Source organism: Sciurus vulgaris (assembly GCF_902686455.1).
Source record: "Sciurus vulgaris genome assembly, chromosome: 6".
Taxonomy (NCBI): Eukaryota; Metazoa; Chordata; class Mammalia; order Rodentia; family Sciuridae; genus Sciurus; species Sciurus vulgaris.
Genome location: NC_136466.1, coordinates 27761685 through 27788208, shown reverse-complemented (window position 1 = coordinate 27788208; position 26524 = coordinate 27761685). Strand labels below are relative to the sequence as shown.

General features: G+C 39.5%; 1 protein-coding gene across 1 annotated transcript; it reads right to left on the bottom strand.

Annotated features, from left to right (window-relative positions):
• Positions 1 to 12470: 12470 nt before the first annotated feature.
• On the bottom strand, positions 12471 to 26035 carry NMUR2 (neuromedin U receptor 2). Its single transcript, XM_079145621.1, has 4 exons — positions 24322 to 26035; positions 17803 to 17887; positions 15603 to 15728; positions 12471 to 12795 (listed from the first exon to the last, which is right to left on the bottom strand). The coding sequence occupies exons 1-4, from the start codon at positions 25045 to 25047 to the stop codon at positions 12521 to 12523; spliced, it is 1212 nt and encodes a 403-aa protein (XP_079001747.1). The 5' UTR covers positions 25048 to 26035; the 3' UTR covers positions 12471 to 12520.
• Between the last annotated feature and the right edge of the window lie 489 nt (positions 26036 to 26524).

Here is a 26524-nt window from a genome sequence, read left to right as displayed (position 1 = left end):
TGGGTCAGAGAAGTCTTCTCTGAGATGTGATATTCAAATAGAGATCTGTACAAAGTAAAGACCCAAGCCATCCCAACATCTGGGAGAAGTGAGTTACTGGTAGACTGGACAGTAGGTATAAAGGCCAAGAGGTGGGAATGAGCTAGAAGAAGGTGGTGCTACTGATGTGGAGGGGGTGGGGTGGAAGTGAGATGGAGTGGGGGTGAGAAAACTCAGGGGAGTGAGTTTGGGTTTTGTTCTAAGTATGAAGCATCAAATCAACCATCCTTTTGTCTCCTGTTTGGAGAATAGTTGGGGGAGGGGGGCAAAGTACAATGAGAAAAAAAAAAAAAAAAAAAAGAAAGAAAGAAAACCCAGTTAAGCTATTTGACAGTGAGAGAGGAACATAGCTTGTTTTAAATCAGTAGTGAAGAAATGTTTGAGAAATGTCCAGAAGGTGAGAGTGGTGTCCAGGGATCCAAGAGAGAAAGTGTTTCAAAAGGGGAGAGGATCAAATGAATTAATGCTCCTAAGAGGTTTAGCAAAAAGAGGATTTACAGCTGACACCTGGAGGTCATTGGTGAACTTGTGTTGGGTTTTCCCTGCAGTAGTGGAAAGAAAGGCCTGATTGGAGTGATTCCAAGAAAAGGTAGAAGCAGAGGCAGAGAACATAGACTTGGATGGAATTTTTATCTAAAAAAGCAGTATAAAAATGGGTGAGAGAGTTAAATTGTGTGAACCAATTCTGATTTAATGAATAATTTTTTTTTAATCATTAAGAACAACACACAGAAGCGTAGATGGAAAGTAGTAGAGTGATGTAACGTTTCTGGCCATTCACTCTCATCCCGAATGGAAAGTTGAGGGTGGCTTCTCTGTCTGCTCCATGAACTCCTATCCACTCCAGAGATGAGGGACAAAATAAACTTGTGGATGAGGGACAAAATAAACTCCAAGGATCAGTCAGGTCACCTTGTCAAAGGTTCCAGAGAAATGTATAAAGTAAGAAGCAGCAGAAATGCACAGGGGCAAGGGTTCCCTTGTTCCTTTAGGATCTGTCTCTCTCACCTGGACTTTCTTGACCATGACACTTTTTTCTCCCATCCTGGGTTTCTGCTCTGTCCTTTTGAACTGCACTCTCCAGAAAACCAGTTGTCTGAGTTAGACTGCTTTATTGCAGATGCATAAGAATGGAGAGGAAGAGAGGTATCAAAATAACAAAAAGCAAAGACTCTAATTCACTCAAGTAAAACAGATGAATCAGTTATTTCTGTATTTTTTTCTTTAATATTTTTTCTTATGAAAGAAATAAGATCAGGTTGTGAAATTGGAAGAAAAATTGAAACAATAAAAACAAATCATTTGTCTACTTACAGTCTCCACCAGGGGTAAGCAAACGACAACCTATAGGCCAAATCTGGCCTGCCGCTTGTTCTTGTGATAAAGTTTAATTGGAATGCAGTCAGGCTCATTAATTTACATGCTTTTGATGCCTGCTTTCCTTCTAAAATAACAGCATTGAATAGTTGTGACAGTGTGTGGCTGGAAAAGCCTAAAATATTTACTTTCTGGCTCTTTGCAATGAAAGTTTGCTGACCCCCTAGTCTGCACTAACATTCCCCAAAATGTGCTGTTAGTGACATTATTTCAATGGGATGGCATGAGCACACAGGCATGAAAAAGTTCAAATTAAATGAGGTTAAGCAAATTTGTTCACTGTAAGACTATGTGGAGGCTTTAATATACCATTATGAATTATGAGTCCTTAAAAGGGCGATAGACTGTGCCTTGCAGATTTAAGGATAAGATCATAGGGGAACAGAAAGGGAATTATGATTCCAAATTCTAAAATATGTCCAAATCTTAGATTGAAAGACATCTCTTTTTTTCTCTGGATGTGATACCCATAAAGAAAAAAAAATGTAGTGAGACTAGAAATATCACTTTATTAATAGCTGCTTGAGTGACAATACCCCAAGGTAGTGCTCTCTACCAATGACCATATTGAAACACAACATACAACTTAAAGCATAGAAAGGGCTTCCTTCTCTCCCCCGTTATTAAAGTCTTGGAAGGGTAGTGGAGAGAGCTGGAGGAGATGGTTGGAAAGCAGCTTCAGATCTGCAGAGTAGTCCCTCATCCACCTTGTGTTCAGAGGGGATGGGAAGAGGAGGCAAAAATCCGGTCACGTTTGCACTCTTAGGAAAGTAGCAATCTCCAAGTGGAAGCATGTGGGGGTGGTACTCTAGTCTGTACCTATGCTTTTAAAGTGCACTGACAAATCCAATCAAAATAGTCCAGTCCATATTCCAGAATTCTGGACAATCCGATGTACAACTCCTCCTCTTTTGCTGGTGATGGGGATAATTAAAGGCAGGAGCCAAAGCACCCTGGCATGGTAACGGGCCTCTGTAGTAGGTCCTTTCCCTGGAATTCCAAACAGTTCCCTGGCTGATCTGGCTTAAATATCTGTTGATTTTTCATAGAACTCATGGGCAGACCAGCCTTTTGAGAAACCTCTCGGGATATAGTAGCCTAAACCTGTAGTCCTCAGTCTCTTGTGGGTATTAAGAATGGCACGGTGATTCTTAATCCTGGTTCATGTCACCAGACAGGTTCCACTTCAGTAAGTTCAGGTGTATTATTCTAATAAACTCCGAGTGGTCCCAAAGCAGGCAGCCCACTGGTCACAGTTTGAAAAACAAGGGTTTTGACATTAGCTGAAGAAGCAAAAGGATTCCTAAAGCTGATGCATATGTAGCTCTGTCCCACCCAGCAGGAGTAAAACTCTTGACTGGGATAGAAACTCTGGTCTTGTTCTGAAATCATGTTACAAGACTTCCTTGTGAAACTGATGCAGACAAGGAGTTGATTTAGAATTTTAATTGAGTTGATATTTTAATTTTAATTGGTAGAGAGCTCAGACATGACTCACAACTGAACCTAAGAAACTTGTGAGTCTTAAAGATGACAGGGGCCCTTTGCATATCAGAGTCCACAAGGGAACTGACAGTTGGAGGAATTTGGGGGTCAGACTCTAGAAGGGATAAGATCTAGCTTTCAGAGTTATTTTGAAAATGCTATCTAGAAAGTGTAGTTTCTCGTTTTTTGAAAATCACAACATTAAGAATGGTGTAGATGAGGGCTGGGGTTGTGGCTCAGTGGTGAAGCACTTTCCTAGCACGTGTGAGGCACTAGGTTGAATCCTCAGCACCACATTAAAAAATAAATAAATAAATAAAGGTATTGTGTCTATCTACAACTAAAAAATATATATTTAAAAAAAAAATGGTGTAAATGCCATGAGAGCTCTTGTGTAGTTTACCATTTCACAAGATGTTCTAGAACAAATTAAGTGGAGTTATCAGAAAAGAAAACGAAGTGCCTTGGTAAGCTCTTAACTAACATAACTAAACAATAAGCACAAGATAAATGGTAGAGGGAACTCAGATATGTCACTAGTTCTAGGACTCTAAATTTTAAATTTCTACAGTTTCAAGTTCTCAGCCCTCTGAGATCCTGAATCTGCTGAGTTATTATTACTATTTTTTTACTACAATGCCAATTTAAATTTTATTTCTGCAAAAATAGTCTATGTGTCCACTTGGGGGTGGTAAAGTATTTTTTTCAATATCTCTAGGGAGTCTTTAGTATTTTCTCTGAAAGTATATTAGATATGAATAAAAACTATACCAACTAGGTGTTTTGCAATTTCTTTTACTTTGTAAATGATAGTTTCTTCTAGTGCATAAATAAACGCAATAGGAATTATGGACAACCATGTGCTATTTCCTTTACTTTCTCTGTAATGTCTGGAGAGTTTAAAACATATAAATTAAAATGATTTTTCTGTAGTAAATATGCCCAGAGTAGGTCGAGTCTGAATGACATTTGAGTTAATTTTATAATGATGGTCCAATTATGTTCAATTAAATTCAATTCAATAAGATGGTCTCTAGATGGTTTGAAAGTTTCCAGGTTATAAAGCTATGCTAATACTTGAATTATTTTACTTCTCTTAAACCATTTCAATATTGCTACATTTCCCCCAAAGCAGCAATAATTTAACAAATTACACCAGTACTTAGTGGCTTAAAGCTCCACATCTATATTATAATACAGTCTCTGTGGATCAAGAATCAAATGTGGCTCTGTAGAGCACCCTGGCTCAGGGTCTCTTGTGAGACTCTGTAAGGTATCCACAGGTGCTACAGTCACCTGGGGCTTGACAGAGGAAGTTCTGCTGCCAAGCTGACTGGTGGCTGATTTCACCAGAGAGAGAGAGAGAAAGAGCTCTGTGGGAGCAGAAGAGAAGGAGGGAAAGAATGCCCAGGAGAGAAGCCAGTTTTTTTTGTAATAAAATCTTGCAAGCGATTTTTCATCATATCTGCTATGTTCTGTATGTTAGAAGCAAGTCAATAAGTCCAGCCCACACTCTGAGGGAAGAGATTATGTGAGGACATGGATATCAAGAGGTAGGGGTCATCACAGGGGACCATGTTACAGGCTGCTTACACTGGTGTAGATTTTACAGTTGCATGATTTTAAATTATTTCTCATTTGAAAAATTACTAAGGCAACATTCATCAGCAAATAATAAAGCCTTCCTAGGCTCTTCCCCAGTGACCTAGCTTCTCCATCTTGGCCCTACTTCTTTACGCTTTCCAGCAATAATCCATTCAGTTATGAATCTTGAAGGATTAATCCACTGAGGAGACCAGAATCTTCATGAATTTCCTCAAATCCCTGCCTTTGAAGGGCTTTTCTGCTCTGTGGATGATAAGCCTTTGGGAAATACTCCAGATCCAAAGCACGGCACCAGTAGACTTGGATCCACCAGTGACCCGTGCCTCAGGAACACTGTGTCATTCCTGAATCTTGATTCCTGTTTCAACAAAGAGATAGTTCGGTCGTATTCTCTAAGAGCTCTTGTAGTTTGGGTAATCTTTCTTAACAGTCACAATCTATTCTAAGGGGGTCAAACTCTTTCCTCTAGACCGATTTCTCATTCTCAGCACCGTTGACATTTTTGTTTGGATTCTTTGTTTTGTAGAAGAACATAATTCTGGACATAGTTAGATGGAAGATGTTGAATAGCATTTCTCATACCTGCCAATTGGATACCAGAAGAGAGTCAAAATCTCTTCAGGGGCTAGGATATAGTTTCTTCCCCATCCTAGGCAGAGTTATCTGTCCTTGAGCACACACCTACCCTGGAAATAAAGTAATTTAGCTTTGGGGATGTCACCAGAAAGTTCTCAGAAATGGCTTCCTCCTCATTTAACAAGTGCATTACAACTCCAGACAGAGAACACATGGAATGTTGATTTTGAATCACCTCTTAAAAAAATCCTCCGTTTCTCCTAATGGAGAGAATTATAGCCTCTGAGACAGAAGTCCCCTGTGTTTCATCTTTGATAGCAAAGCACTGAAACTTCTTTTCCTTTCTCTCAAAACTGTGTCCTCATTATTGGATTGGCGTAGAGACATGGGCCAGCTTTTGGTAATATCCCACTTGTCTAGGTCACATTCAGGGTGGAGTGTAGTCTCTCTCCCTTATTACAATCATGTTGAATACAGTCTGCCTTGGCATCTTAACGGGTCCAGTGCAGTTTTGCTCTTTTACACCATTATGAGATGACAGTTTTAGGAGGTGAAAACTATAGGGGACAGGAAGACTAAATTCTTAGACTTTCAATTTGAGTCAAAGTATGATTTTAGGTTTTTTTAAAATCTCAGAGCGAATCTTCCCTCTGCTTCTGGTTCATGCCTATACCTTGGCATGTTGGAAAGCTACATATTTGTGCTGTCAAGGACTGGTATCTATGTTGAGGCTACGAACAAATTTTAAAGCTAATCAAATTAGAAAGAAAACCTGTTCATGAAATTTTCTTTGATGGGATTCAAAGACCACTATTATACATTGAAGAATTATGCTGTTTATTATATTAATCATGCTAATTACACAGGCTGTAGGTGCTTTTGGTAGCTCCTCCTATGATCTTGAGGCCAGAGAAATCAGTCCTGGTACTAACTTGTCCTTCACTGTTTTATGCTGGATAAGCCACCTTTCCTTTCTATGCATTAGAGAGGAAGTCTTGATTTATAACAAAAATCTGGAGTTAGAATCAACTGAATTAAATCCCATCTTCAGTACATATTAGCTGTGTGACCTTGTGAAAATCACTTAACTTTTCTGTTTTAGTGTAGTTTCTTCAATGGAGCAGATGTCACAAAGGTGCTCATCTCTTAGGATTATTAGGAGGGTTAAAATAGTGAATAAAAACCTACAGTACAGGAATTTGGAAATCTAGCTATTACTGATATACAAAAGCACTGTTGAGCTAGATAATATTGAAGACTTTTTTACTTTCTAAACCTCTGTACATTTCCTAAGATACATAGGAGTTCTTAAGAAGCTGTAGGTTCCTGATGAATCAGGGCCAGAGTAAGGACAGTTGATGGAAGAATGTGGATAAATTCCCTTTTGATCAGTGAAGCTTAATTCTCATAGAATCAATAGATGAAATAGACCGAGGACAAGGACTTACTTTTTTCTTCTCTGGTTTTATTTCAATGTCAGTGACTGCCACTTGGCATGTGTCTGGTATTTGCAGGGGTGAGACAGGGTGGAGGGAATATGATCTGCCTACCAGTCACAAACAGGTTCCAGGTCACCTGTTGCCACCTGTCCTGGGCCTCACACTTACTGACTGGTATGGGTAGTAACTCAGTCTCTTCAAGCCTCAGTTCTCTCTTCTGTAAAGTGGGAATGATTCCAAAGCTGACTTGATAGAGATGTAAAGCACATGGCCCTGAATCTGCCTCAGAGTAATTTGTGACATTTGTTCAAAGACATGGTGTTCCTGAAACTCCATTTCTCTGTGTATTGAAAACTGTGTCAGTGAGCCCCATGTTTTCACCTCTGAGCTTGGTGTCTGTGCAGTTAACGACCAGGTGAGAGCATTCTTAACCCTCTATCTTCTAATACTGAGAGCCAAGCCTCCGGCACTTACTTCCCAGATGACAGCGGGCCGAAGGTCTTAGAACACAATTAATGTGCTTAGCTGTTCTCAGCAGCCTGTGCTCGGCATTCGTCGACGGCCCTACCGTAATATTGATTAATCTTCCATGTAACAGAGAAACACTCTCTAATACACATCCGTGCCTTTGTTACTAAGGAAGTCCTAGCTCTTGGTGATGGAATCTGAGGCAGCTTGTTTATTTGGTAGAAATGAATGCAAAAAATGCCTGACAAGTTTACTTGTGTTGAGCTCACTTAAATTTTTCATTTGAGCGCTGCCCCAAAAAGTAACATTGTCTGAAACCTATAAACAAAGTGAAATATGGCATTAAAAATATATCTTCATGAAACCATAGTCTTTCCTGTTGTTAGTTTTTGCAGACATTTATCACAGCAATTCCTGAGTGTTAGCCACTGTCCCAAGAGTATCGCAAATAGTATCTTAACTAATTTTAAACTCACAGAAACTAGGTATTATCATTTTCTCAATTTTGTAGGTGTGGAATGGGGCTACATACAGAGAACAGAAATTGTCAGGACAGTGAAGATATTTAGCAAAGAGGGGAAAATATAATAAAGTTAGTTTAGTGATAAATTTTTAGTATAATTTTTGATACCACTATAAAAGTGAATTCTGTAAATAATGATATGGGTGTATTTATGGGAAGAAAGCTCAGACTTTTGGGGCTCTGGTTTGTCTTTAGAACCCTGTACAGGGTCCACAAGGGGCATTGCTGACCAGTACCTGAGTCATAACAATTTATGTCTGGGGCAGGTGGCAAAGCATGTTTCCTTTGTGTTGCAGAAAAAAGCCCTGCTTCCTGATGTCAATAAATAAATAAATAGAAAGGAAGGAAGGAAGGAAGGAAGGAAGGAAGGAAGGAAGGAAGGAAGGAAGGAAGGAAGGAAGGAAGGAAGAGAGATAGATTAAGTATATATATAGAAAGAGAGAGATTAGGTAACCTGTACAAGGTCACATAGAGCTAATCATTGTCCCAGCCAGGATTGAACCCAGGCATCTGGCTCTGTGTCCAAGTTCTTACCTGTTCTGTTTACCATCTGTTCTGTATTAATGATTTAGTGGGGAGATGTCAAAATTTAGGGATGACATTAAATTGACAGACTGTGTTGGTGATGTCAATGAAATAGACTTGTGCGTAGAGTCGGTGTAGTGTCACGCAGAGCCCAGACTTGGGGTCAGACAGCTCTGGGTTTCTAGCCCTGTCACCTACTAGGTGGTCTTTAGTCCTGATTCTTTACCCACTTCTGGTAATATCATACATTTCAACCTTTGTGGTGACTGGACTGTACTTCTGGGCCCCTACCTTTTGGATTGACCGTGTGATGTGCTCCCCATGAGAAGCTACCCCCCAGGCTGCCACTGAGTCTCCTGAGGGTCCCAGTCTGGAAACTCCCCCTCCTGACCTGCAGATATCTCAGTGAGATAGCAGCACCTTCTGTTGTGTCTCTGATGTTCTCATTTCCAAGAGTCAGGTGAGGACAGCCTTGTTCTCTTATCTGTAAGAGGAGGAAAATGGCAGCCCTTCTTTCTTGGTGAAGCCGCGAGGACTCAACCGTAACATGAAGTAAAGCTTCATCCAGTTCTGGTATTAAAGAATTGGGAAGAACGTCAGGATCTACACTAAAATTTTCAATAGTTAATGAAGGAAAGAATGAATTGTGATGATGTTCCTTCTCTTGGGAAAATATTTAAAGAAGCAAGTTTTAAAATATAACATACATGTGTTTCTAAAGTTGAATCTAAATGTCACTTAATGACCTAAAGGAGCTGGGGAAGGAAAAGGGACCGGATTGGATGAATGGACACTCCATGTTTGCTTGCCTTGGCTTCCATAAACTAGAGTAATCTTGACCTTCCTTTAATGTTCTTACAGTACATTTGACATATTAAAAAAAAATGTCAACAGCCAATGAGAGAAGAATGTGGAAAATGTACATCTTCTACAGTAAATCTCGTGGGATGTTTGAAAAGAGATCTGTATGCCACCGACTTGGGAGGCTAAGGCAGGAGGATGGTGAGTTCAAAGTCAGCCTCAGCAAAAGTGAGGTGCTAAACAATTCAGTGAGACCCTGTCTCTAAATGAAATACAAAATAGGACTGGAGATGTGGCTCAGTGGTTGAGTGCCCCTGAGCTCAATCCCTAGTATCCACCCCCAAAAAAGCCAAAAAAAAAAAGAAAAAAAAAAAAACTTTAGATCTATAGGGATGATAGCAAGTAGATTCATTGCTATTTTCTGAGCCAATATATTAATATTAGCATCCAAGAGCCATACTTCTACTCCAGGTTCTTTATAAAATGCGGATGAGGCTTTCATGACATCATTAGCATGCTTTAGCCTACTTCATCTGGTAACTCTGGGTCAAAAACTCTGGTCCATTGACTTTTTTTCCTGATAAGTAAACCACAGCTTAAAGTGCTCCATAATTATATCCATGTTACTGAGCATTTATTCTAAAAACAAACCACACATATCACAGCAGGTTGGCAGCAAGCCAGCTTATTAATAGCTAGTGGGGTGCTGATAAGCCAACTCTCTGAGGGGAAAAAAGTCCTTACTCAGAGTTCTTGCGAATTTCCATGGTATAAATATTGCCTCTGTGACTGATTTCAACCTATCACTCATTTAACAGATATGAAAATGTCCTAAATATTTTGATAATAAGATTTTTTTGTTTTTTTTTGTTTTTTTAACGTCAGTCCAGGCCAGTCACCAATACACGACTGAACAGCTGATACTTAAACATACTGAATTTATATATTGAAATCATGGTACTTAGTAATTCTCCTACAATGCCTCTTATTCAATTAAAACTCATTCCTCAAAAATAATCTTTATGTAAGATTTAAGGTCAATTTTCAATAGTGGTTATAATAATTCAGGTCACAGACAACTTTGAGGAGCTTGTTAAAGGTATAAACCTTCTCTTCAAGGGGGGAAGTGCATGCTAAGAATTTTGAATAAAATTTCAGGGTATTCTTGGGTTTTCTGTCATTTGTTTATGGATCTCAGGTTAAAAATCTGTGCTGTTTCTTCAAGCAGGAGTAACTCATTTAGCAAATGACATTCCAAATGTTATTGCTTCAGTTGGCTAAGTTTGTGGATAACCGTAGAGCTAAAAAAATCACCATCTCTTTACATAAGAGTTAGATTACTAGTGTTTTATTAATTCACTATCTGGTTTCTTCTGTCACTAAAGTTCAGAGATCAGAAGGTGTTCATGAAAAGATCACGTGGTCAACCATTAATAACACTAGAGAACAAAATTTTTTTTTTACTTTGTTTTAACTTTGTGTGAAATATTGTATAATTCTAGGATTTATGATCTGTCAATTTTCATTTGGAAGTATATACTTCTTATATATCTATATGTGCACATGTATGTGGATAACTTTTTTTGTCTTTTTGAACCTAATTTCCTCCTGAATAGGTCAAACTGGGCTTAATTAAGCCTTAACATAACCGGACCAGGTCAGACCCCATTTTATAAGCAGTTACAAAGTATAGTATTTACTTTCTAGCACACTTCACTACTAGACATAAATAATCAGGTGAAGGTTTTCAAAAGTAACAATCTCTTCTACTAGACGTAAACTTCCAAGGCCAGGAAATTATAACCCAACGTAATGCATGCCACCCAATGGACACTAAACGAAGACTTTTTGAATGAAAGAATGAATGAGTAAATGACAATTTTTGAATGTAAATGTTTAAGAGGAAAAGATGAGGAGAAAACAAACAATTTTAACCCCAAAATTTTAGTCAAGCAACCAAATTAATAGCTTCAGCTTGAGTGTTATTTATTTTTCTATCCATGCACTGTGGTGCAATACTTTTAGTCCTAGTCATTGATATTAAGGATAATAACCCATTAGGTTCTCTTCCAGAATGTTTCCACTGTCAAAGGGATGAAACTCACTTGTCCTCTATTTCTGAAATTTGTTTTTTCTGAATCTTTTCAACTTAATCTTCAAATGACCAGGTAATTGTGTTCACCAATGTAAACCATCACTGGAAAATTCTAATTTATTAAGGTTGGATTCTAATAAAAAGCAAAAGAAATGTTTAATGTTGAATCACTTTAAATATCACTATTAAGTTAGTAAATGATGATGTCGGACACCACTACTCTCATTTGTCAAAGCGATTATTCATTCAGTTTGTGGAAAATTCAGACTAAATGATTGGAATGTGGAACCAATTCACTTTACCACATATTTATTGAACACCTACCATTGCAACAGATACATCTCCAAGGTTCCAGTTACAGAAAAAATGAACACAAGATACGTCATGCCTTTGACAAATTTATACTCTGGCAAAGCAAGAATATAAATCATTGTAATACAAAGCAGAGTGTAGAAAAAGCTGAAGAGAGATAAATTGACAAAAAAAGATGCCACATCTATTTGAATAAATTAAAGAGAGCCCCAGGGAGGAGGTACCATATTGAGATGTACATTGAAGGATAGGTAGTAGACAAACAGATGGAATTTGGAGATAAAGAAAGCAGTCTACATGCAAAAATGTACAGGTGGGGAAAACCACCATACCTGCATAAAAAGAGCAAGTGATCCAGTTCAAATGGAGTACTTGTGGTGGTATAATGGACAGTGAGTTAGGGAAGTACCTTTGCCCATTTTATATGTGTGCAGAGCATTATGTGGATTGTGAAGACTGAGTAGGTAAGACTCGTGGATTTGAGACCAGTGTTTACCATTTAACTTGCCTTTGTTCCAAGATAATACAACATACCTCTGACTGTACATGAAGTAAGAAATTAGAAATACAAACGTGGGCCAAATTGTGAAACTAAGATTTTGTGTAGTGTGAATTTTGTCTTTTCCAGTCTGCCACAGAGTTCCCTCCCTCTTCCCGTTCTGTTCTCCTCTAAGGTGAACTTGGCTCTGATCCCTTTCTTAATGAGGTTGGGCTGATAATGGCTTGGAGGCTGGGGTGCCAGGGCTAACAGCTCTAAGGGCACTCCCACGTCATCTGGGGAGATCTTAAACAGAAAGGCTTCAGGACTCTGAGGAGTCACGTTATCATAGCGCCCTGTGGGGCAGTGGGGAAAATGATCATGGTAGAGAAAAGCTGATAAGGGTTTTTTAACTCAGAGCAAAAAAACACCCACAGGTCTTCCTTCTGGGGCTCCCAGTGGCTATTGGTTGTTAAGTATAGTCATGTTTTGCCAGTTATGTTGTCTTCATGAACTAGAAAAGGGGTATGAGCCAGTTAGGTTAGTATAAAGATAACTAAACATCTGGAAATTTTGCATTTTTTTTAAGACTGAGATCTGAGTTTTCACATTTGTTAAAAAAGAACAAAACACAACAACTAGAAATAGGTACATATGCTTTAAAAGCAATTTTATCTCTCCAATTTCACACAAGGAGGCATAGATTTCAGAATATCCCTCCCTGCAGTGCTGAGGCATGGAGGAATACAATTCAAAGAATCCAGGCCTTGCAAAAGTGGCTCCTCTGAGCGTGCTGTTCATGGTGGCCTTTCAGGGCAGAAGACTGTGGAGAGCTGAGAATTGCAGATAGATGACTGACAGGGCATCTGAGGACCTGTGTCTTCTGTCAGCTCCACAAGGTGGCATTCTGTGAGGAAGATGTTCCGCTGGGCAGGTGGTCCCTGTGGGTGATCCTGGGAATGCCACCTTTTGCAGGAAGGAGAGATGACATTCCGAAATGCTGCCCGGAAGCGGCGAGACAGTAGGTTGTAGATAATTGGGTTGACTGCTGAGCTCAGATAGAAGAAGACCCCTGGATTATGGGGGATTAAAATAGAGGTGTGGAGGAAAAAGTGAGCGGGAGACACGAGAGGGTGAAGCATAAATATTTAACAAGGACCTGAAATCCCTGGTGGTGCCTTTCTTGGAAGCGATGACATATTAATGCTTTAATTGAGAATACAAAATGCTCTAAACAGATCTATCACTTGTGCACTTAGGAATCAAACACAGAAAGATTAAAGAGTCTTGGAAACATGTAGGCTGGCACAGGATCTCTCTGATAAATTTGGAAACTTTCTTTGATCCCTATTTGTTTAATTAAAGAAAATGTTCCCATAGCATTAATGAAAAATGTTTTAGTATCAGAGGAAAGAGATTTTTTTTTCTCACTGGAACTTTGCTTAAATCCATAATTTGAAACTGCAAGTGATGAAGAGATGGGAGATCAGTCAAGGCGTAGTCCCTGCTGAGATTCCTTATAATGCTAAAACGCTTCTCAAAGAAATTTTCTCCTACATCCTTTCCCTACCTTTCCTTTTCCCTTGATGGCTCTTCTGCCTTACTGAATAATTGTGTTTTGTCATTTATTTTCTCCATGAGATGCCTTGTACATTGTCATTTTCCTATTTGAGATACTCTTCCTTCCTATCATGTTCCCTTTTATTTCTCCAAGGCCAAAATGAGTCCAAGGCTGGGAATCAGGGGAACTAATTTCCTATCCTGGCCTTGTCTTGGTCCATAAATTTAGACAAATACTGATACATCAGTTTCCTCCTAGTTGTAAAATGGGGCATAAAAATTCCAGCCTAACCTGTTTCCCTGCATTATTGTGAGGATCAAGTTGGGATTCCATCCACAGAAGGGCTGAGACTACAAAACAACCCACAGCTACTGTGGGCCACATGTTTCTTCTTATCTTCATTCACATAATTTAGGCAGAGTACCATGTACATGTGTATGGGATGTGCAGGGAGGAATATGAAAGAGACCATTGCTATTTGCTGTTTGTTAATTCAAGAAAGAAAAAGCGAGTGGACCCTTACTGGGGTCCAGGAACTTCAAGGTACACTGTAAAGTAGTGAATTGAGATTGTTCTCCACAAACTTAGGATAGTGTTGTGCAGGCAAGATCTGCACTACATTAAATAATTAATAACACAGCAATTCCAAACGATATCTGCTAAGAGCAAAATAGGAGATACTAACTGTTGAGCTATGGCAATTCACATAATGGCATAAACTCAAGGAATGTGATGGTCATGAACAAATTAGTGGGACTGATTGGATGGTAGCCAGACCTTATAATATCTGGGAGATAACTGAAGATGAGTGGGGTGGGTTCTGCAGGAAGAAGTCTTAACATATACAAATGTGCTGAATTGGGAATTGTTATATTATGCAGGATCATGGCAAACACTCTCTACTAATTTGATCAGAGTATAGTCTTTTAAATGCAAATGCTATAATATTTAGGATGACGAGACTAGTCAGTTTTTTTTGTGTACCATTTAAGCAGTTTAGACTTCATCAGGTTTGCTTTGTGGTGGAGGAAGGGATGGTACCTTATTAGAATAATGTCATTAGTGAAGTCATAATTTAGAAATCTTAAATGGCAGTGGTGTCTAGTCAACAGGAGGCCAGTCTCATGTTGACTTGCAGTGTTTTCTGGTTTACTTACACACTCCCATTTTTCTCCTGTTCACCCCAAGGATAAAGAAAGAGCTGTGAATATTTTTGCAATCTGGCCCTGGCCAATTTGTAAATGGGAAAACATAAAAGTAATGCCCAAGTATAAGCTGTCCACACAGCCTGCCAAGTACAAAATAGGGGTGACAAAGTAAGCAACACAAATATTATTTAGGGTACATGTTATGCTACTGATTTAGTTCTATGCACATCTGGATCTCAATTCACATATATTGGTCTTTTTCCCCTGGCTATATGTTGGATAATCTAAAGAACCCATGGATCAACCAGTGACTAGCAGAGGGGAGGGGACAGAAGAGGAGAGACTAAGGCTAACAATCATACCGCCTGGGAAAAAAAGGTCCTTGGTGGCCAATCTTTGCTTTGGTTTAGCAGGAAGAACCTGAGATTGAAATTCAATGACTGGGGCTTGAACCCTGTGTGCACTGTTGACCAGCTAAGTGCCTTTGGGCAAGGTGCTTCTTGTAAGACTGTTTCTTTGACGAGAAAATGGCTTATGATAATATTCACATAACAATTTGTGATGATTGCAGAAAGGTAGCACTTACAGCCTAAAAGTTCCATAATACTCACTGATTTGCTCTCTACCTTCAGCCCCTGGTATCTAGAGCAGGGGCTGTTGCCATTTTACAGCCAAGAGACTCTGGCATGAAGGCAGCCAAGTGGCTCCAGCTCTCTAAGCATTAAAAGTGGAAATAGGGTGCCAAGCCAGGCACTTTTTCCACCATGATTTCTATCATATTCTGGAGGTGTCATTGACAAGAAGAGTTACAGTAGCCTAAAAGCAGATCTTGATGCCCATGAATATCCTTGGCTGCTTTCATGAGCTGTGGGAGATCAGAGGGACACAGTGTTTGCTAAATAAGAACACATCAAATCCCATGGGGAAACCAAAGAAAACACCCCTATTTTCCTGCTTGCAATCCAGGTATTCCATGCAGCAGCCTTGAAAACAGACTGCTGTTCCTTTTGAACCAACAACATGTCGAATCAATCTTTGCCTAAAATTGAAACCAAATGTCTTCACGCTAGGAGGGCAGATCCTCCTGATATTTTGCTCTATTCCAGCAGCTAAGTCAGATTGCCTGTTGCCTGGGCTCTTGTCACACAGGCAAACCAACCAAGTCTTTACCTGACACCACATGGATGAGGTTGAACACAGCAGCCAGGGACTCGGTCCACTCCTCCACGAAGCTGAAGAAGAGGCGATCAATGTGGAACGGGGTCCAACAGATGGCAAATACTAAGACCAAAACAACTGGAAAAAGATGAGGAATTGGAGAGCAAAAGGCAGTGTAGACAAGGATAGGTACAGGCTGCTCAGCCCTAGTCATCCATTCCTCTTGGCAGTCTTTCCTTCAGCCCTGCCTGAGCTCTCATGGTTACAGGCAAACTAGATCCCACGGAATCCCAATACATAATGCTCAAATGTAAGAATTAATTGCATAGGATCTAGGATCCACTTTCTAAATGATCGTGCAAGATTTCTTATATTAGTTTCCTTTAGAATATTTAAAATAGTTCTGAATTTAAATCAAAGTTTTAAAAACACTTTATTGCAGAAAATCAAGTTTACTATAGGTAGACGATTGGAGTCCAATAAATGGGTACATAAATAAATTGTAGGACTTCAGCGGTTTGTGTCCTTTTAAAGCCATGAGTAATAACAAAATTAGAAGTACGTATGGATTCCATCTTGCTACTCTAGAAATATTTAGAAGTTTCTCTGAATTAGATCATTTAAAATCCAGTGATGTGTGGGGAAGGAGAGGGAGGATGATTGAACAACCCCAAGCGTAATATCACTTTATAATTATCTTCTGATTGGGAGGGGATGTGTCCATATTATAAATTGCTAGAGCACAGAATCCCTCCCAATTTCTTATTCTCAACCCTCAAGATGGAGATTGGCATGATTGGAGTTTCTCTTTGGGGTATTTTAGCTTCACAAAGATAAATACGCATTTTTTTTTCCTCTTATGAACTTAGGTAACACGTTCCCTTTGCTGAGACATGCCGCTTGGGCCTTGACTCTAAGCGATCTAACAGCCTGTGGGAGAGAGAGGAGTACTGATGAAACATTAACTAGGAGTTGGTAACTTCTGGAACTGAGTGACGGCACATGGCATTCATTTTACAGTACTCTGTACTGACGAGCACTTTCGAAGTTGTCATAGTAAATAGCGTGGGTATTTCCAGCTGACATTAAACCCGTTTAGAGTGAGTTCTCTGCCTGTGCTGTGGTTTAGGGATATGGAAACTCCTGAGCTTATCCCCCAAGAAGAAGTCCTTAATCTGCTCGCTTCCATCTGTAAATCTCCTGAGATACAAATTTAATACTCGATAAAATGAACCCCCTCCCAAGGTAAATATCTCATTGTGACTTTAAAGTGAGTGAACTTCACATTTGTAAGTGAATAGATTATGATCAAAGAGATAATGAAGACTGTAGGTAGGACAAAAAGGAAAAATAAAAATAAATCAAGTGCTTATCATAGAAGCTAAAAGATTCCCAAGAACATGATTATTAAAATCAAAAGGTCAATGTCAGTGACTTCCGGGTTATTTGAATGCCACATATTTACCTTGAGTGCTTCATATGACTATTCACCAGGAGGATTTATTTCTTCATAATCTTGAGTTTTGATTTGTAAAGTAGGTGACAATTCTCTCCTTTTTCAATAATTCTCACAGACTAGTAATGGATTATATATTTTTATAACATGCTTTTGGTCATGTTATAAATGGTTCAGGACCTGGATTTTTAAAAGTTTTATGTACATTGTTAGATACAAAGTTATAGAATATCATAGGTGAAATGACTACTTAGAGGTGCTTCTGGCCAGATGTTCTTAATTTGGAATTACAAGATCCCAAGGAGTCCATGTGTGGGTACCAGGGTGTTCATGATACTCTGAAATGGATTACAAAACATTTTGTGCATATGCTCATTACTACACTTTTTGGAGTAGAGATTAGAGCTTTTATCATGTGTTTAATGAAACTCATCAACAAAATAGTAAAACACCAACCAGTTTTACAGAGGTGGAAAATGGTGCTCAAAAGCTCAAGAGAGGTTATGAATTACCACATACTGAGTGAAGTGTGTTGCCGTGAATGCGATTTAGCATGTCCTTTGGAGGGTTCAAAACCAGAAGGCAAACATCCAGACCTGTCCTAGAAGCTTGAGTAATACAAGAAAGTTAGACCATGATATTACAGTTCAGGGCAGTTTTGTGCCTGACCCCAGCAGCACTTTGTCAGAACCAAATGCAAATCCTTTTCTCTTGCAAACCAAAGAAAAAGAACACAAAAACAAATTGGGGACTTACACAGCATCTTGGTTACTGATTTTCTGGAAGGTCTATGAATATTTGCAGTCACTTCATCTGCCTCAAGGGATTCATCTTTCTTCAGCTTGAAGGAGAAATAGAAAGAAATGTTAAGAAAGGGAAGAATTTTTTTCTTCCTTTGAATATCTGAGATATATAACTCTAATACTCATTTTGAAGACCAAAAAAGAAAAAAAAAAAAAAAAGAAAAACAACAATAACAACAAAAACAACCATCAAAAATAAACAAAAAAATCCCAGCCAAACAGACAAAACTCCCAGGACTTAGAAAAATACAAAAATATGTTATATGTTTAATAGTAAACTTGCAGCAGAATTGGATCCAGGTGTCCTGACTCAACTGGTTAACTGGCCAAAGTTGCCCTACAAGCATTTTTATATGCAAGGCTGTAAAACCCTAGATCTGTAGTATGTTAATAGGTGTTTTGTGAAAAGTGTTAAATTCTGAATTTAAAAGAATGTACTCTAGGCTCTTTCATTCACTCATTTATTCATCCATTTATTCATCTAATAATTGTTAGATATCTATTAGAGTGAAGTCCCCCTGCATGTGGGAGCCAGGCAGTAGAAAACAGATGCAGGCACTTTTCCTGCCTTATGAAGGTTTTAGGTTCCATTGCGAGTCTCTCAGAGCCTTTGATATGCTAATGGCCATTAGGATTCTTCAAGGGGGATGGGGTACCATCTCTCCCCACTTTCCACACCAACATCTCAGACCCTGTAGCAGCCAAAGGGAAATAATGTTTCTTTGACTAAATACCTTCCTCAAACCCTCTTCAGTGAATTCCCTTGTCTAATCTTGACGTGCGCAGTTTGGAAAATGCTATTTTACTGACATTACTGATAAAAATGAATGCCTTCCTGAATGGATGTTAAAATATATCCATCCTAATTGGACTATGAAACCTCTGAAATTTTCAACACTGTAGACTTTCTTGACTGGTTCAAATTCCGTCTATTCCTGGTAACTTTAGTCCATTGTTCTTTTCTTCCTCTAAACTCCCCTAGCATGAAATGTCTTTATTGTTTATCTAGTTGTTAAATATTTTTCTTTCTAATTTATATCTATTTTGCTTTGTAGAAATGTTCAGTCAGACAAAGGAAACTTTAAGGATTCATGATAAACTACCATCAGATATCTGGAGGTTAATATAGTATATATCTGCCTGTTGGTTGACATTTATTTCCTTTTTCTCTTACTAAATAGTACCCTAACTTTCTCTTGGGCAATTTACTCCTGCCCTACATCTAGTCATTAGTTTGGCTGGGAATGGCCCTAATTCTAGTTCCTGGTATTGTCCCTAAATAACTTATTCAATCAGATCTCCTATCCTCCAGTCATAATGACTTGAAAATTGGAGTCAATGAGATTTCAGATGTTGGCTTGCACTTCTGGGGAAGGGAATTCAATTTCTTTTTATTGGGACTGCCAGAGGGAGCCCTTTGTCTTTGCATGTGAGGTCTGGAATTACAACAGTTACCTTCCTTTCCCACCATGAAAAGAGAGCTTGGAGCCACCAGTGGGCTGCCATATGGAGTTTAAGATTAAAATCAATGCCATAGAAAGAAGAGCGAAGAAAGAGAAACAAGCCAGGTCGTTGACATTATGTTTTACTGGATTCCTCTTTGCCAGAGGCCAGCTCTACATCTGGATTTTTCAGATCTCTGACTGCTTCGTGTTTTGCCAGACTGTGTAGAGGGTTCCCTCAGGGTAATATGACAGTCCTGCTGGTTGAATAAGGCCATCAAGTGGAAGAAAATTTCAAATTATTGTATATAGTCTAATAGCTAGTATTTCTTTTTTCTCTTACTAATAGTACCCTAATTTTCTCTTAGGCAATTTAGCCTCTTATATCAGGATCAGTCTGACTTTCAACAAGATAGATTGAAATTCAAGGTAAATTAGAAGCTAGTGTGATTATGTGCAACAAAGGCACAAACTGATTTAAGAAGCAATAAGCTTCCTGGGCTAGATGGCATTTCAAAGGAATATTTTAGAAGAAGTATTTAAAATGAGATAAGACCCGGAACAGTGGGTCATTAAAAATGGCCTCTAAGGTTCAATAAGTCCATATTCTGTCTCCCTAACAAACATATCAGCTGCTGGAAGTCAGGTAATCTCAGGACGCATGGGCCTGACTATCCACCTGCATGGCTAACAAGCCTGTCATCTGTCTCATGACTGTACTGGGGCTCTAAGCATGTGCCTATGTTTTCATAAAGTGAGGGATTGAAAGTACTGTGAGATGGGACCCTTCAGAGTCCCCAGAACTTGAAAAGGAACAAGGAAATTGCTGTGCAGCAATTGAGGAATAGAAGAGGAAACTGAAGGTGGTAGGATGCTCTTGATACACTAGTAAAATAATACTCAAAGAGGGCGTATCTCAGTGGTGGTCATGTGACACTCAGCACAAGTAACATCTAATGGCCGTTATTGTGATTCTGGTGGTTGTTCCAAGTCCACTCAAAAGATGCAATGAAAGCTGAATTTATTTTGAATAGAGTTACTTATTTACACTGGTGAGCCTACTCAAGTGGACTACTGACTTCCTTCTTGAAATACTCTTTGTCCTGCTACCACTGGCTCAAAAAACAGAGCTCACCTGATAAAAAAGCAACCAGATGCACTGAGAAGAAAAACGTGGGCAAGGTGAAAGCAGTGCACCAGATCATCCACTTTATCAGTGCATGGTCAATCAAATCTACTGAAGGTTTTAATTACTTCCTGTCCTTGAAAATTAGTCAGTATGAGATATGCTTACTTCATTACTCGATTTCAGTTCATAATTAAGAATAATGAAAGAATATTGAGATCTATTAGTCACTTCTTGCTTGGGTTTAACAGTTCTCATAGGAAATATCTCCACCCCACGGAATGATTTCCTTAACTCAAACATCAAGAAAAGAGTTACAGTCTTTCTCTGAACTGGGCTCCTGTACAAGTGTAGTTTTCACTGAAAGAAAGTCACATGCCGATTAATTGCTACTTACTTTGCCTGTTCCTTAGGCTATAATATGCATCTAGCTAATTAGAGGAAGAGTGAAAAACTAAATTTTTATGCATGTCATACACTGTTCCAACAGAATTGATGTGGTTGAAAGAATAGAATAAAATCCAAAAAACTTGCCTAACCAATATTAAATGCTGTTTTATTATTGAGTAATTTCATTTCCCTTTAGATGTTTAACAAAGTAGATATTCTTTATTATCATTAATTATTTCTGCCTTTCTCTAAAGTTTTATTTCAAAGCTCAGCAAAAAGAGGAATAAAAAAATTGTGGTCACTGTAACAAGAGGTTCCAGAGCTTTCCTTCCTGACCCCATCCAGCTATAGAGCATCCAAGTGGAGTGGGGGGGTGGTTCATGGGCTAGATCGTCAGGTTGACATTTTGTCCCAATTAGTTGTTTATAGTGATTGAAAACATCCTACCATATGGTCACTTGTATAGTTTATAGGGATGTGGCTTCAGAATATCAAGATAGAATAGATTTTGTGTAAATATCTCCACAATCTTAACACAATCCATTACCAAAGATTTACTTGTGAGTGTGCCTGTGTTTGTATGGCAAGATTGGATTCTGCCCTAAGTCCACAACTGCATCCTTCCAGGGCTAACACTAAAGTGACTTTTAGGAAACACAAGGAGGAGATCAGCCTCATCACAGTCCCCTCCTAGCTGGGAAGGGACTTACTCTGGCATCATCTGTTTTCTGTCTCCATAACGTGCTGCTCCTGGAGAGCGCTCCGTGGAGGGGCAAGTCCTGGAATGACGGGACATGGCTGAGTGCTGGTCTGAGCACACACCTGGTTTCCTCCTTTCTTACTGGGCCTGTGATGCCATCAGTTCTGGGCTTACTGCTTTTGGAAGGCAGTGGGACCCAGAGTCGTTCACACCTTTAGACTTGCCAAGAGGATCAGTACCTTAAGTATCTTTACAATTGCTTGAGTCTCTCTAAGTCTCATAGATCAAGAAGGCCCTTTGAGACAGGCTTCCAAGTCTTTCCTCTTAAAGGTAGGAAGGGTAGTAGAGTGAAACAGACATTATTACCTCATGCACATATATGACTGCATGACCGATGTGATCCTACAATATGTATAATCAGAAAAATGAGAAATTACACTCCATTTATGTATGATCTATCAAAATGTATAAATGCATTCTGCTGCCATGTACAACTAATTAGAACAAATAAAATAAATTAATTAAAAAAATGTACAGAAGTTGAAGTCCAGTAAGAGGGAAGTCATTTAGTCTCATGCACTCACCGAGCTCCTGGTAGAAATAAATCAATTAAGGAATTCTGCAAGGATGGAATTATAAATTGTAATGTAGGAGCCATGAGCACCTACAACCGGGACCAGATATAACTAGGGGATCCAGAGAGCTTCTTGAGGAAGCATGACTGAAGTATGACTTAGAGGATAACTTAGAGTTAAAAAGACAATGAGGTTGTAGTGGTGGATGGCAGGGACATTAGGGCAAAAATGTATAAAGTCTCTCAGGCCATTTCCACAGAATAGGGTTGACTTTCCAAGCTTCCGGTCTACAGGTGTTTAGATTCTTTTAGAAATGACTTTTTAAGCTGATGATTCCTTTCCTGGTATCCTCTGGTACCCTGGCTGATGCCTCATCTTTTCTGAGAATAAGATGTCATTAAGTTGCATTACTCACAGTAAGCAAACCTGGGTAGTTTTTAACCTATTCTCTGAGCTGTCACTCAGCTCTTGATACAAACTAGCTGTCGATTCATAACAGTGAAACAAAAATGGAACAAAAGTAATAGGTTTGACAGTGTTTCCTATTCATATTTAAATATTTTCCCCAAATGGAGCCAAGATAAGTGATTGTTTGAGGTTGGGTGAGATGATATCGATTAGTTCTGACTGGGGGTTTCTCATAGGACCTCTGTTATTGGTAATGTAAGTATTCTCTTAGTGAAACAAATGCACAAAGCATTCAATAGACATGGCTATGAGCTGCTTGCTCAGGGGTGACATAGGACTCTGAGAATAAAGGCCAGAGGGGAAACTGGCACAGCTCTCTGTATGTTTAGACGTACTCCAGTGCTCAGATATCTGTGACACTGAAAATTTGTTCTTCTGCCTTAGGCCTTGATGCTCATCTTAGGGAAGATAGATACTCCAAAGGTTCACCTATGGGACACTCAGTTTTGACAATCCCCTTTATCAGATATGGACTGAGATGGGAGTACATTGATTATCACATTATATATACTGTTAGGGCCATCTTGAAACACATTTTGTGAGTGAATGTTTTTTCTCATTTGTAGTTCACATTTTGTTCCCCCCTTACAGTTTTATTTTCCTCTTTTTAAAAAGAATCACAGAACTTTAAAGCTATAAGTAGCCTTAGACATGATCTTATGTAACCTTTTCATTTTATGAATGGAGAAGTCATTCTAGGAGAACTGTGTGGCTTGCCTAAAGGCGTGTTCTGTGTCAGCTGAGGACCTGGGAGTATGAATGGCCTCAAAACTGTTACACAGGCTACACCCTTTCATTAGTATAGAGCTGTCACAGTCAAGACTTATACCTCTATGAACTTGGGTACAGAATATACTAGGAATTGTACAGACTCATTTCATCTCTTTTCAAAAAGTTTCTCCCAGCTAATTTAGTGCCAGAGAAAATAAAAGATTTTAAAAGCACCACTTTACCACCATGACATAGGAAGGTAACTTCTAGTTTTAAGATATGTTGCATACCAAGTTCTGCTTTGTCTTAATCTTAGATATCTCTTAATCTTACTTTCTCCTGCTCTATCTCATGTGTCTGTTGACCTCCCAACCCCTCACTCTCCACCTGCTCAAGAGGAGACCAAGCTGATATCATTCAACTCATGATATGTAAATCAATATTTATTTATATGTATATATATTTATATTTCATTTTAATTTGATATTCCTATTATAAAGAAACCACAAGAAATTAGTTGACTTTAAAAATGTATGTCTCTCTTGGACTATAAAATAGAGATAGTTTGTATTTTACTAAAATCAAATTAGTACAGAAAATGTTAACACAAGCAGTTGATGTGGGGATATATAGGAAAGAGACAGCAGGGTGTGGAAGGATCCTTCAGTGTGTCTACCAAGCCCAGATGGTCTAATGTGCTTATTTTAAGTGAGGCTCCTCCTCAGACATCCTGAAGCAGATTTTCCCCTGGGTAAGATGTGCATATTGGGTCCCATAGTAAGTTTTCTAGCTGATTCTCAGAAACACATATATGAGAAAAAGAAGTATAGAAGAAAGAGTAATGAAAGATAAGCTAAAGGAAATGGCATGTAGTTAGTTGTGTTTGGTTTTTTAAAATTTTAGGCAATTTTTTAACTTCTTAATTTTCCATCTGACCTCATCCAGTGTTTCTCTTTGCACCCTTCCAGTTCTGACTTTCTCCAATTCTAGGTATTTCTTTGAACTTTGAGCCAGTGAAAGTGAAGGAATGCGGCCCAAGCCAGTCAGCTTGGCTACTTACTCTGAGCCCCATGAGGTAGTAGAGGACACTGATGAGCGTCATGGGGAGGATGTAGAAGAGGAAAGAGGTGACCTGGATGATGAAATTGTAGATCCACATGGGCTTGATGACTGTACAGGTGGCAGAACCCGGGATCGAAGTCCCATTGGGGAAATAATGGAGTTTGATGCCATGGATGCTGGTGTTTGGCAGAGAGAAGATGAGGGAGAAGCCCCAGACAATGCCCAGGATCCTAAGAGCCCTCCGACGGGTGCTCTCCAGCTTAGCTCGAAAGGGGTGCAGGATGGCCACATAGCGCTCCACGCTGACCGTGGTGACGCTGAGGATGGAGGCGAAGCACACCGTCTCAAAGAGGGCGGTCTTGAAGTAGCAGCCCACCGGCCCGAAGAGGAAGGGGTAGTTTCGCCACATCTCATAGACTTCCATGGGCATTCCCAGGAGCAGGACCAGGAGATCAGACACGGCCAAGCTGAACAGGTAGTAATTGGTGGGTGTCTTCATTGTCTGGTGCCGGAGAATCACCAAGCACACCAGAAGATTGCCCACCACCCCCACCACAAAAATCAGCGCATACACCGTGGACACGGGGAGAAAGAGGTGGCTGCGCGGAGGCCCACACAGGTAGGCCAGGTAGTCCTCGGTGCTGTTCAAGTACTTCTTGAGTGGATCCTCCAGTTCCTGCTGGTGGACCCAGGAAGCATTTTCAAGTTTTTCCATCACTGACATTAAAATCCCAGACCTCAGAGTCTTCTGGTATGTGACTGGATCTCAAGCAGAGCTAGATAGGATAGAGGAAGCAGTTCAGAGGCACAGGCTCAGTGAAGAAGGCGGGGAGAGACAGAATGCTTCAGCCTCCAGCTTAGGCTGCTCTCACCGGGAGCCTTTTTGAAGAGCCCCTGAGACAGAAGCCCCGCCCCTCAACAGGCTGTGCTGGTGAGCTTGTGTCAGACTGCACTGCTTGAGAGGACAGCTGGCTTGGGCATGCTGGCTTTCTGTGCAGGCAGCAGGGAGGAGGGGGAGATATTTCTGAGAACTGGAAGAAGCTGGGAAAATAGCTCACACAGAGACACCGGAACAAATGAGTGGGCAGGCAGTCCCAGGTGAGCATGTTGCAAAATTGTGGGAAATACAAATGCAAGTTCCATAGTCATGAGTAACGGAGTACAGATCTCCAGTGATCCATGTCACTTGTACAACATGACAGAAATGGGAGATCAATAGATTTCTCAAGTTATCTTGTTGCGTTGGAAATTTCTGGCTCTCAGGGGAAAGCATGATCAATGGGGCATTGGTTTTGATTACATGCACAATAGAGTCTCAAGCCTGTAAGGACACTTGCATGCCATCTAGCTCCCTGCATGCTACCTGACATTTCAATCACTCTTGGGAGCTCAAAAAACTGGGTTTCAGAATCAGACACAACCATTAAGATATAGGATGACTGGGAAAGTTACACTCCCATACCTCATGTCCTTATATGCACCACTAATTTTATATTGTTTAACAAATATTCCCAGAGAATTAATTTTGTGCCAGGCACTGTTCTAGGCTTTGGGGAAATATTAGTGAACAAGTAATGTAAGGTCTCAGCCTTTATGGGACTTTTTTTTTTTAAGTTGGGAATTCTAAAAATATACATGTGAACTAATAAATTAATATTTGAGATAAAATTGATAGTTATCAAGGATGGTCAAAGATATTTCAGAATATGTTATCTGGGCTGAAATCTGAATCATAATGTAAGTCATAAGACAGCTAATGAAGTGTATTCCCAGTAAAAGGAACAGCAAATACAAAAGTCCTGATGTAGAAAGAAGCCATGTTTCAGGAAGACAGATCAGCATATCTGAACTCCATGAGTGGTCAGGAGAGTATAATTAGATTGAAGTGATTGGCAGGTACCAGCTTATGGAAACTGTTAAAGACTATAATGAACAGTTTGAGTCTTGGACTGGGATTGTGGCTCAGTGGCAGAGCGCTCACCTACCATGCTTTAGGCATTGGGTTTGATCCTCAGCACCACATAAATATAAGTAAATAAAATAAAGGTATTGTGTCTATCTACAATTAAAAAAAATTTCAAAAAAAGTTTGAGTCTTATTCAAACTGAAGATTCTTTGAATCTAACTCAAACTACAGGGAGAATTCTTTGGAGGAGTTTGAATAGGAGAATTAAGGAAGGAGAGGCTATTGAGAGAGAGTG

Excerpts from the sequence above, each read along its gene's own strand:
- NMUR2 (XM_079145621.1), bottom strand. The coding sequence starts at position 25,047 with ATGTCAGTGATGGAAAAACTTGAAAATGCTTCCTGGGTCCACCAGCAG. Across the intron at positions 17,888-24,321 it reads ACTACCTCATGGGGCTCAGA|CTGAAGAAAGATGAATCCCT; the intron begins GTAAGTAGCCAA and ends TTCTCCTTCAAG. Across the intron at positions 15,729-17,802 it reads ATCAGTAACCAAGATGCTGT|TTGTTTTGGTCTTAGTATTT; the intron begins GTAAGTCCCCAA and ends ATCTTTTTCCAG.